The 12,715-nt window shown below is 36.9% G+C and overlaps 2 protein-coding genes across 9 annotated transcripts in view; one reads left to right on the forward strand and one right to left on the reverse strand.

Annotated features, from left to right (window-relative positions):
• Window positions 1-5,695: 5,695 nt before the first annotated feature.
• LOC138712273 (protein charybde-like) lies at window positions 5,696-9,631 on the reverse strand. Of its 2 annotated transcripts, none has more exons than XM_069843859.1 (3): window positions 9,228-9,631; window positions 7,551-7,908; window positions 5,696-6,832 (listed from the first exon to the last, which is right to left on the reverse strand). In XM_069843859.1, exons 1-3 carry the CDS (start codon window positions 9,412-9,414, stop codon window positions 6,748-6,750), a joined length of 630 nt encoding a protein of 209 aa, XP_069699960.1. In that variant the 5' UTR covers window positions 9,415-9,631; the 3' UTR covers window positions 5,696-6,747. The 2 variants fall into 2 exon arrangements, with proteins under 2 accessions (XP_069699960.1, XP_069699961.1); XM_069843860.1 differs by lacking the exon at window positions 9,228-9,631 and adding an exon at window positions 8,297-8,454.
• A 158-nt stretch (window positions 9,632-9,789) lies between these two features.
• Window positions 9,790-12,715, forward strand: part of p115 (General vesicular transport factor p115) — a 72,488-nt gene continuing 69,562 nt past the window's right edge. For 6 of the 7 annotated variants that reach the window (XR_011335688.1, XR_011335689.1, XM_069843855.1 and 3 more), the window contains exon 1: window positions 9,806-10,207. Coding sequence is in view for 5 of the 7 variants with exons in the window: in XM_069843855.1 (XP_069699956.1) it covers window positions 10,130-10,207 (78 nt within the window). In the remaining 2 variants the exon portion in view is untranslated. Of the gene's footprint in view, window positions 10,208-12,715 lie in introns of all 7 variants that reach the window. The other variant, XM_069843854.1, reaches the window with a different exon arrangement.

A 12,715-nucleotide genomic window follows, 5' to 3' on the forward strand; every position in this document is an offset into this window, starting at 1 on the left:
TCTCATATCGCTATCAGCAATATTACCGAGCATGATCCTGGTTGGAATAAGTTACCTAGTTGAGGTTTTTCGGGGTTTTCCTTAAATCCATTATAACAAATGCTGGGTAACTTTCGACGCTGAATCCTGGATTTATTTTGCTGACATTATCACTTTCATTTCGCTCAAACGTCAGATAACCACTGCAGTTGATAAAGCGTCGTAAAATAAACTAATAAAACAAAATCGTCGACATTAAGATGAATGAAAGAATTTTATGCTGCCACCGGCATAGATAAGTCGGCAGAGGCGTTTGCCTTCTGATCCGGAGTTACACTTGGGCGTGGGTTCGATTTCTGCTTGGACTGATCATCTAATTGGATTCTTTCCGAGGTTTTCCCCAACCGTAAGGCGAATGTCAGGCAATCTATGGCGAATCCTGGGTCTCATCTCGACAAATACCATCCCACTATCATCAATTCCATCGACGCAAAATAACCAAATAGTTGATACAGCATCGTTAAATAAGAAACTAAAAAAATCTTATGATCTGTAGTTATTCTTATGTAGTGTTGAGATCCTCCATGTTGTCGGGTAACTGCCACTGCTTTCTTTCTTCATATTCGAGTTCCAAAGGCAATTCAAAATTGCGGTGCGGAGAGGCGAGACGGTCGAGGGGTTAAACATAGATTCATTCGTGTATTACTGCTTCGTAAATTAAACTAAAAACGTTAGATTCATCCCATATCATAAACATCCTTAGGTCCGTTTTTAAGATAAAATTTACAAATATGCAAGAATTGCTTATAAGTTGGTAGAAATTAATCTGGTTATTTAACCTCTAAACGAATTTTTCCTAAGTCGAAACCTAATTGAATCGCTTTCTCGGACCCGAAAAAGGTAGATTCATTCAATTTCATCAAAATCTTTAGAATGGTCTTCAATATTAAATTTACGAATGTACACGAAAATTGGTCCCTGTTCAGAGACTAAGTCCCACCTCGGAATAACTCGGGAATTATGGGTACACATTGTGTTTACATGCGTGCGTTTTACATTGGCCTACAATAGAGAGACTCGAAGCTCGGTCTTTGTAACGAGAAGAAAGAACTCTATCGCTAAGTCATAGAGGCTTCGTAAGGAATGTGTTGTTTCGTGACATACAGATACGTCGCTGCTACGACTTGATTTTAACCTCGGACCTCGATGCTTAATATTTCCCCGTGTGAATCTCGCGTGAACTCTAACGACATTTAACCATTTTTCGTGTCAAAGGATGGACAAGAATTGCTTTTTTTTAGTAGGTTATTTTACGACTCTTTAGGTTATTTAGCGTCTGAATGAGATGAAGGTGATAATGCTGGTGAAATGAGTCCGGGATCCAGCACCGATAGTTACCCAGCATTTGCTCAGAATGGATTGAGGAAAACCCCCGGAAAAAACCTCAACCAGGTAACTTGTCCCGACCGGGAATGGAACCCAGGCCACCTGGTTTCGCGGCCAGACGCGCTAACCGTTACTCCACAGGTGTGGAAACAAGAATTGCTTATTAGTTCTTAGAAATCAGTCTGGTTATATAACCCCCTAAATGAGTTTTATTAAAGTCGAGATCTAAGTAGCTAAATCGTTTTCTCGCATCCGAAAACGGTGGATTCATCCCATTTCATCAAAATTCTTAGACTCATTTTTAAGATGAAATGAAAAAATATACAAGAAGTGCATATTATTTTAGCTTCCTAAATGAATTTTTCCAATTCGAGACCTAGCGAAAACGGTAGATTCGTCCCATTTCATGAGCATTCTTGGACCTATTTTCAAGATAAAATTTACAAATACAGTATAGGCCTGCAAGACTTGCTTGTTTCATAGTGTTTGATTTTTAATGCTCCGGCCACCATTTACCTCCACTACTCAATTTCACAGGAGGCTCAGTGGACCCCGGGGCCATTCTGTAAAATTTGGCAACGGGAAAAATCTCGATATCCCTCTATAGAAGCATGATGCTGACCACACCACCTCATTCCAGTATCGAGGTCTCACCGCTGTGGAGTAAAGGCTAGTTCACAATAAACCGGAAACGGAAACGACAACGAGAACGGAAATAATGTTGAAATAAATGTATTTAAATGTGAGCATTCACAATAGTTAATTGTGAATGCTACCATTTAAATACATTTATTTTAATATTATTTCCGTTCTCGTTGTCTTTTCCGTTCCCGGTTTATTGTGAACCATCCTTAACGGTTAGCACGTCTGACCGTGAAACAAGCGGGCCCGGGTTCAAATCCTGGTTGGGTTTTTTCCGAGGTTTCCCCTCAACAAATGGAAGTTAAATTGCTGAGGAACTTTCGGCGTTGGACTTCGAACTCATTTCATCATCATTAATTCACATATCATCATCCATACCATAGCCCGGGTTAAATTCGGCTATATGTATCATTCACAAAACATGAGTGGTAAGCACAATAAGCCTCAGGCTGCAGTATAAACCTTCGGATCCCTCCTCCGTTAAAAAAAAAAGTGCCTTGGTCACCGAAGATGGGAGCTCTACATCCATGCCTCCTATACACCTTCATAGCGTGCAAAGGGTATACCTATATCATATTCATACTCTAGTGCTACTAATTGAAATATTAATTTAAAAATAACAACAGACCACAGTAGCCAGTTTTCTGTTTTATACATTTTAAACGTCAAAGACGGCAACTCCGTTCGAAAGGCGTTTCATCTTCTCAGTGTCCTCCAGGAGGATAACTGCCCCACTCCGAAGTTTAAGATTTAAAAATTAATAATTGACTAGTACTACTAAAAATAGAACTGTATTTTTAATATTGAAATATTTCACTTTTATGAAGGCTTAAGAACCAAATATGTCCTAGTTAATGACTTTATTCAAACGAAACTAAGGCGTTTTTTTCTCTTGTACGGAGGAGAGACCCGAAGGCTTGCACTTCAACCTGAGACTTATTGTAGGCCTACTTACCACTCCTATTTTGTAAATGATTGGGTAGCCGAACGGACGCGCTTTTGTACAAGTACAGCACGCTGCATCGTGAACTGAACTTGGGCTATGGTATAGATGATGATGATGATGATGATGATGATGATATGTGAATTAATGATGGCGAAATGAGTCCGAGGCGCAACGCCGAAAGTTACCCAGTAATTCTGCTTCAATTGGTTGAGGGAAAACCCCCGAAAAAACCCAAATCAGGATTTGAACTCGGGCCTGCTCGTTTCACGGTCAGACGCGCTAACCGTTACTCCACAGCGGTAGACTAAAGCGTTACCCTTTGCTAATGATTGTTAGCTATTGTAAATAATTACTTATTTTGTTAATTAAAATTTCTTTATCCATAAAATTATGTGCTCATTTGTTCGCACCTATGTCATCTTATTAGCAGCAAGTGCATGAAAATTAAGTGTAGCATAAGTAGGATAAGAAGTAAAAAATTAGGCATATGTGTGAAAAGTAGAAATGTACTTTACGTAAAGTGGGGTAAACTTGACCTTAAAACAAATAAAAATTGAACCATGATATCAGTCCTATATGTGACTTAAAATAATAAAAAAATACTTAAGAAATTAAGAATAAATAATGCACTTCAAAAAAATATGTTCACTGCAGCTGGTTTAAAATCCTTTTTTTGTAGCCAAGTGTACACTAGTTTACGGTATGGAAAATACAGTAGTTCACTTCAGAGAAAAGAGGGAGGGAGTACGACACGCTATATAACCTATAAGGTCTTCCCTAAAGAATCTTGTCTCCCCCACCTCCAAAATGATGTCCTTTCAATCTGAACAAGTCTTTCAGTTGGCATTGTTAAAACGTGTGCATGCCAGATTTGTTTCTGTTTTCATATTCTATTAAGTTGCATAAATCCAGTTATACTTGTATGACTGAATCCCTTTTTACATTTAAAAGTATAGGCCTATTTGCAGACTACCCTATCTCCGAACTGAAAACCTCATCTGTGGTGACTCAATTTCTGTTTTGTCTGTTCGAATATAAGTCAAATTTTCATCTTCATAAGCCAGCGGAAATACCTCCATAACGTTGCAAAATTTTAATTGTGTGATTTTATTTTTTTACTTACCGTACACTGAAAGAAATTATAAAAAAAAGAAACAGAACTAGCTTTGAAACTAGAGAACACAACCTACGATTCTGAATTTAAAGTTTCAAAAGGAAACGGAGCGAATAAAGAAAGTTCATATTTTGAAAATGATGTTTATCGAAGGATCACGGCAAGCTCAAGGTCATCGGGAAGAGCAGCTTGTTGCAGGTGGGCTGTAAATAGACGAGTAAATTAATTTCATTTACAGTCAATTATATACCATGAAGGGGAAGGGAACTGAGGTATGGGCACATTTATGTCGTCCTAATGCCACTTACATTTTACAAGTACATCATGTTTATATATTTAAAAATATGACTGCTACTAATGAGACATTTCTTATGATGCGAGACCATCATGCTGAACGAATGTTAGTAGCCTACAGATTAATGTTTTAAACAAATTAATATGTCATACATTTCAAGGATCTCCCTAAGTAGTCTTCCTTTTCTCTCAGCCGGAAATACAAAAACCTGTACTACATTCATTCTTATATCTAGTATGCTTGTTTTTAATTTTATTTCCCGTGAATGTCCTTTTTATTTAAATAGAATAATTAAAAATATATAACCACAGTGGTGGGATATATTTTTTTAAATTTTTTTATCTAACATATTTCACCTAAATTGAAGAAAAATAGTCATTTTAAAAATGAAATTCTGAAAGAAAGCAGAAAAATAAAATAGTTTTAATATTTTTTTCTTTAGAAAACCTTTATCGAAGAGTCACGAATCAAGGTCATTTTCTATTTGTTGCAGGTGGGCTGTGAATTGAGTAAATTTATTTTAATTTGCAATCATTTATCATCAGGGTAAAGCTACTAATGTATTAGCACCTTTAAGATGATCCCAATGCCAGTTACACTTGAACTCAAGTTTATCTTATACGTATATGACTGCACTGGCAAGACATGTTAGGAATGAATGTTTGTACTGTAGTTCAGTTTTGTTAAACAAATCAATAGGCTATCTACCAAACACCTCAAAGATGTTCAGTCTTTTTCAGCCGTGGTATAAAAATCTTTACCTGTACATTAATTTTTTTTTATACCTTGTTTGTTAATATTGCATAGAATTTACTCTCTAATCTGTACTATTATATTTATAAACATTGTTAGAAAATTAAATCTTTGTAAACCAGGTTTTTTTTAGCTTTGTTGTAACCTCATGTAGTTGCCTGAAGTTTTTTTTTAATGATTTTTTTATACTTTATCTCATTCGTCTTGTCGTATCGTCTTTTTACGCCACCCTATTCATGCTAGTATCCGCACACAGTATCTTCATCCCCTCTCCTTAGACATGGAATTGAAAGTAAGGTTGTTAAATAAGGTGTAACAATTTTCATTCAGTTTCTCTTATATTTTTCAGGTTGATTTTTTCCTTCACCCAACCACCCTTTCCCCCCTCAATAGGCAAGGAAATGGAAAATAAGGTTATCCAAACACAATTCTCAATTATTTTTGTTTCCCCCCCCCTCCCCCATTCTTTGGTTCACTTTTTCTTCACTCATTTGATAAAGTACAATCTCTCTTCACCCACCCAGCCCTTTCCCAATAGGCATGGAATTGGAATATCAGGTTGTTAAATAAGGTGACAATATTCATTTGATTTATTTTTATTTAGTCTTTTTTTTTTACTTCATTTCTTTTTCTTCACTCATTTGATAAAGTACAAAAAGCATAAATTCTATTACAACATTCAACTCTCTTTACCTGTACATGAAAGACTAAGTATTATTTATAATATAAAATTTGAGAAATAAAGAATACTGCTCAAAGGGAGAAACAAATGAGGCCCACCAATAAGAGCGTGTATCCTGCCCCGTATCACAGGGGACGGTATCACAATGTGTAAGAAAAGAGTATTTGTCAGCTTGGCTGCACCATGCCACAGCGTGCCTGCTCAGGACTTTTCATGTCCAGATCTCTTAATTTCTATAAGATGGCCAAACTCACGCAAGTAGACACGCTGCAACACTCCTGCCAATGAGCCAAGCGTCTCATCTACATGAGATCATGGCACCGAAATAGCTATCTTTGGTGTCGGCTATCTTAACGGCAGGATCACGAACTAGAACACAATCTGTTTTGTGAATTTTGTTTCATTCTTTTTTCATACATAAAAAAAGACAAACAACTAAAATGCATCCATCACAAAAATTGAGGTGCTTGTACACACACATACATATACGCACACACTCTTACAACATTGAAAAGAGGGTGAGAAGAGATCCACCCCCCTAGTCCATGATTCATTCACACAGCACAAAAAATTAAAAAATACAGAAGTAATAGCAGAACAGCAACACATGACACTTCTAAATAGCAGGTACACGGTACAGTCTTGCATCCTGCCGCATCCAATGAGCTGTCCGTTGGCGTCTTGGAAGACCAACAAATTTCTTATTTATAAACTATTACTCTTATAATTTGAGATATATAATATGTATTTTTAAACTAGCAAGGTGAGCTTTATAATCGTGCCCACTGCTACACAAGCTTCTACATATCCAATTTGTTTGCAGACTTCATCCAAGCAAATTCCCAGAACGCCAAGCATCAATTCAGATTGGCCCTGAGTTATGTAGCCCCCCTTTGAGTAGAGGAGCGTCAGTCTTGGCTCTCGTGATTAGCTCAGTGGTGGGTGGGTTCTTACTCCAGATAGCTGCGGTACAATTTCTTCTTCTCCAACGTGAAGCCTTGGCTGATCATGATTGTGCCACCCCTCGTCAGGTTTCTGTAACAAACAAGTTTTCATTGCTTTCAGACACGCCATTACATATCACTGTGCTATTTTCTCCCGTATGTCGTGGAATTATTCTAGATGTCGTCAACAGACTTCTGAGGTAAATGCTTGTAAAATATGTAAATAACTTATTTCCTTAATTCATTGTTAACTTTTTCTGCATATATTCTGGTTGTGCTGATGGCATTACACGTCAACAATGTGAGTTGAAACTTGTGTTCAGGTTTCTGAACAGCGAGTCGTACATTGTATTTTATATTTGTGGATATAGGTTAATTAATAACCCGGCACATTCGCAGTCAAACAAATTTCCAGATTCTGTTTTCTTAGGGAAAATTCCCCGAGATTTGAGCCAGGGAATCGAACCCAGGATCTCCATACCTGAAGCCAGCATGCTGACCATCAGATCACGGAAGCAAATACTTAAGTAATTAGACTTATTTATGAAAAATAAAAATGAGTATGTAAGTCGAAAAATGAAATTGTAAGTACTAGACTGAAAAACTGTAATAATAATAATAATAATAATAATAATAATAATAATAATAATAATAATAATAATCATCATTTGAAAATAACCACTTCATTATCGAAAACAGTTACAGTGCCGGCCGGCTTTGCACCGGCACAAGCCACGGCATACTCAAATCAATTGACAAGTCACAACATGTTGAGGTTAAGTCATTGCATGTGCATACATATTACTCACTTGAGGAACTGCGGCAACAGCGAGTGCCAAGAGCTACTGTCTTGCTTCAACGTGAGGTACAGCTCGAAGGTGGACACCGTCCTCGGATCGCATTTAATCATGCCGATCCTCTTGCAAACTTGATCATTCTCGAAGTTGATGAACAGCGTGCACCCCCTCAGTCCGCAGGGCTCGTTCTCCGCCATCCGCAGAACGTCACGGGCCACACGGGGCAACAAGTCAGCTGGCAATAGCACCTCCCCACAGGCTAACTGAGCCGATTTTGCGGCTCGAAGCTCATCTTCCAGGCGTCGCGCTAGCGCCTGGCTTGCACCGCCGTCGTCCTCGGCGTCGTCTGGTGCGCAGTCGCGATAGCCACCTAAAAGTGCAACAATGTAAATTAATTCCCATGCTTTCAGATTATGGGTAAAATTGCTATTAGATATTGTAGGGGTGGCTTTAAAAAATTATATATTCAACAATGTACCAGTATATATAGTTTTAATCGACCAGAATCAATCGAAAATTAAATATAAATCACGATAGATTAAAAAAAAATATATTACCGTTACTATAAATTTTATTTAGATTCCAAAATTCTCATTACTATTTACAGATAAAATAGTAGTTTCTACCAATAATTGCAATAAGTTTTCATGAAACAAATAGACCCACATTCGGATATATAATAGTTCGCAAATCTAAAAAAAAAATATTACATGTAAACTATCAAATTGTATAGGTATAGTACAAATTCATCTTCGTACCTCGACTGCTCGAAAAATCCACACTAACTGGACAAGGCAATACTTCCATTGTCTTGCACTATTCCCAAAGTACACGTTTCTACACTGACTGAAGTTTCTAGACTGAAGCCTCGCTCAGCTGTTGCAGCTTTATAAAGAGTCTTGGTGTACGTGCCGGTCCGAGCGTTCGGCTCGACTTCGGTCGCTTCCGCCGCGACTTCGTGACCGAGGGGGAGTGTCCTGTGGCATCAAAGCCGTTTTTTTTGTTTTCCTTTGTTGTCAACCGAACGAACATAAAAAATTGGAATCAACTACAGTGGGGGGGGGGAGGGGAGGGGACCGGCTTACATGCGTTCAGGAAGTATTCCCCAATTGACCTCTATCGCTTCTTTGTGTTGTTAGATCAAGAAATAGGAAACGTCAGTTTCGAAAGCTATAGTTTCCCCCGATCGGTGGTATGATGCCTGCGTCAATCACACGTAATATCCTGAGATCTTTCCCGGACAGTGACAAAATTGCATCAGTTCTTCCGAGTCTTTTATTGGAACAGAAGTGACGTGTCTCAAACCGAAGGTTTCCCCCATTTCTCGTGCCCTCTGTTCAAACTTCATTATCGGAACAGTACCATTCACATCGATCAGCTGGCCGAGCGAACAGCTGAGGTGGGTCAAAATCGTTATTTTAGTAGAGGGGGTGGGGGTGCGCAGGCGTCGCACCAGCTTCTTTGTTCTCATCGCATTTAACATTGTTATGGTTATGACAATAATATTATGTTTAAAATACTAAAAGTCAGGCAAAATCCTCGTAACAGTGACGTGAAATGGTTGGAATATTATGAAGAATTAATAAGAAAAACATGCAACAATGACATCGTGTACACATAGTACAAACTTAACACTAACTTAGAATATACATTAAAATATTAAGGTATCAAATTGAATTAAATACTTACTGCCGGCAATTGGAACATTGAACCTTTCCGGAAGAATTGATTCAATCACTTCAGATGACATTTTTTGCCTGGAGACAGAGTTCTGATGTTGCCAGATATCGGAGATTTTATTGAAAACACCGTGAAATCTTGTTTCGCGATGTTGAGGATCTTCCAAAAAATGTTCAATGTGATCGCCTTTCATCATTGTTGACGCCGGCTCACAAAAAAAACACAAGTACAATGAACGTTTGTGACGTTCTTAACAGTACAATTTTAATGACGGAATTTACTTCGCAACAACAGAAGCAATTAATTTATTTGCTACTTTATATATTTTTAGCCTTTGAAACAAATAAATGCTGATTTTGGCCGCAGTCAGAAGTTTCTTTTTGATGCTTCCAACCGGCTTTTCTCGACTCGTCTCCAACTTCCAACTGACAGCTAGCTTCGCTTCACAAATGCACTGCCGCCAGGCAATCGTTTTCCATCAGCTGATTGGAATATGTGACAGAGCTCGCCATTGGTTGATTATTCCACCAATTGCAGACGTTCTCTTCGAAAGTTCACCTCATACAGCGCCTAGCAACAACATAATCAGCTGCATGTAATTTGTTATTGACCGGCTGCAACTGGTGGAGTGTTTCGTTGTATCTGTTTTGCTGAAACTAAGTATTTAATACAAAAATTGACTTAATGCTACAATTAAACTGTATAAAAGTTACGAAAGAATAAATAATATCTCAGAAATTAATGTCCTATTTAATAAGTCTATATCCATGTTCCCAACTTCTGAATATTAAAAGTTTAGTTTTACAAGTTGGTTTTCCTGGTTGCATATGCGGGTTGTGATCGTCTATTGTTTCAGCGTAGCATGTCCGCCGGAAATATGACGTGTATTACAGCAGACAACAAAAATTAATATGGAATATTTCAAGAGTGGATTGAAATCCGTTTTAGGAACACCGCAAGAGGGATCTCAGCCCACAGGAGCTGAAACAGTATGTAACATATTTCACGGATGCTGTCACTGAATACGTCCTAGCACTGCATGCAGTATTTAGTAAGAACTAACCAAAGTTTCTTCTTCTCAGACCTTTCTGGTATTTGTTGGTGTCATATCTAAATAATTGCAGAAAAATGAGGCTAATACATCTTTAAAAAATATATGTGGAATCATATATCCACTTTTAGTTGGCCCCATTAATATTATGTAAAGCGAATTGTAAGAATGTAAATATTCACTGGTGTGCATATGCTTCCGAGAAATGTCTTTTACCTCGTTAAAATTTCTGGATATCATAATATTAATATGTAGGCCTCGTATGAATTGTTGCTGTAACTGTCAATTTTGTTGCTAAAATATATAAATACTTCGTTACAAGAATTGAGTTAATGGTGTGACCCATACTCGTTTTTAGAAGAGGAAATAATTTATTTCCATTATGTCTAATTCAGCAGATCCCCGGGGTGTTGAAATGGTTAGAGGCTGATGTAACATTTGCATTTATGAGATTTCCCCAGATTTTAATTGACAAGCCTTATTCTTCGTAATGTTCGAGTGTAGTTGCCAATATCTTTACAAATTATCTTCTGTGCACATAGTCTCCGCTATATTAAACTATTTCATTTGAATATTACGTAACTTACAAGTATGTGTAGGCCTACGTAAATACATACTTAATGATAAAATTACACCCAACATTGTAAATTGGTTAGAATAAACATTCTTGCAGCTTATTGCATCACTTATTAATCCTTAAATCATAATTTGAGTGCCATATCAGGGCAATATGAAACTTGTCTCCAGAAATTCGTGTCCCATTGAAGCAGTTTTACTTGTAATTATCCAGATATTGCTATAGTCAATATCAGTAGGCCTATCTTGTAATTAAAGGTAAAATTTTTAATAGTATTTGTACAGCACAAAACCTGAAAAAAGGAACAATGAACCTAATTTAGATGCTGTCATATGGGGAATTAGAGTAAATCTGAAGGTGGTTGTAGATTAATTAGACACGGCATTCTCACAAAGCTGTAGAAAAACGTGTCCACGAAGCATGCATCTTAGACGAGAAAATAGTCGAAAATGTTTGTGTGGAATCATATCATTCAGTTATTAAATTCTTTTACTTGTAAATCTATGACGCTGGACTGTCGAATTCACTTTCATCCCAATAGAAACTATGCTAAGGGGCCAAGTTGAAATTGCGAATTTCAAATCCAATGGTTAACACCGTAATCACTATACTACTGAGAACGAATATCATGAAAAGGGTTGGGATACATAAGACACAAATTGGTTTAAAGAAGTGATTTTCAACCCTGTTCTGTTCACGAACACGTAAAAGGTATGGACGATTTCATGCAGGGAAAAAAAATTTCAGGCCTTTTTGTTTTCAGCGTTTAGCCTAATTTCTTAATATTTAATAGTGAATAATGAACACATTCTATAATTATTAAACTTTTATGTTGCACTGACTCTTCTTATATAGGTCAATGAAAACATACTATTGCTGCTTTCTCTCTGCAACATCTTTTCTGCAACATCTTTTCTGCAAGGCATACTACAGCATAAACTTGCATTCAGTTCATATAATTTGGTCTTATTGCTGAAACTCTTGAAAAGGTTTCCTCACATAAATAGGTAGCCACAAAGTTGTAGGTTTAAACAAATTTAGAACTGTGTCACGTAACATAGTATTATAAAAATCTGCTGTACTATTTCTGTGATGTCATGATGTCTGTAAAGAAAAGGATACCCTTAAAGTAAAAGTTATTATGAAAACATGAACAACATCTCATTTAAATAAGAATGAATAAGTAACGTTTTATACATTGTTACTCCTGCCAAAATATGATTGAAATTGTCCATCAGATGCCACGAAAGTTGTAGTAGGTTTACTTAAGCTAACTGAAATAGAACTGTTACCGGTAATGAAAATTATTGGAATAAGTTATTAAATTTTTAAGTTGTAATAATCTGTAGCTTTATCTTTTTCTCTAGGGAATTGTTTTGTGTTTGTCATGTGTCATCTTCAATAGTCACCCTGGCATCGTACTGAACACAAGATCAAGGAGTTCTAGTACTTCTGAATCTGTAGGCTAATATTGATTTGAAATACTCATAAAAGAGAAAACAGAACAGTCAGATGCTCAATCCTAGAAAGTGGATGAAAAAATATAATTGAAAAATAGTAAATAACCCTTACAGTAGGCTATGATGAAGTGACAATGATGAGAATGGCCATGACATCGGGGGATTCCCACTGCTATTGAATGCCTAGTATTGGTTTCAGTTCAAGGGTGAATGGACTAAACACCTCAATCCTAGAAAGTATATGATGATGATGATGATGATGATGTTGTTGATGATCTGACTAGATAGAGTAGAATCAAAGTTCTTGAATGTAATATTGGCGTTTTGCTACAAAGGTACAGTACTGTATATTAATTTAATTTTTTTAGTAGATTATTTTAACAATTTGTCTTCGTTACATTTATTTCAT

Source organism: Periplaneta americana, chromosome 13 (assembly GCF_040183065.1).
Source record: "Periplaneta americana isolate PAMFEO1 chromosome 13, P.americana_PAMFEO1_priV1, whole genome shotgun sequence".
In the NCBI taxonomy this organism is placed as follows: domain Eukaryota; kingdom Metazoa; phylum Arthropoda; class Insecta; order Blattodea; family Blattidae; genus Periplaneta; species Periplaneta americana.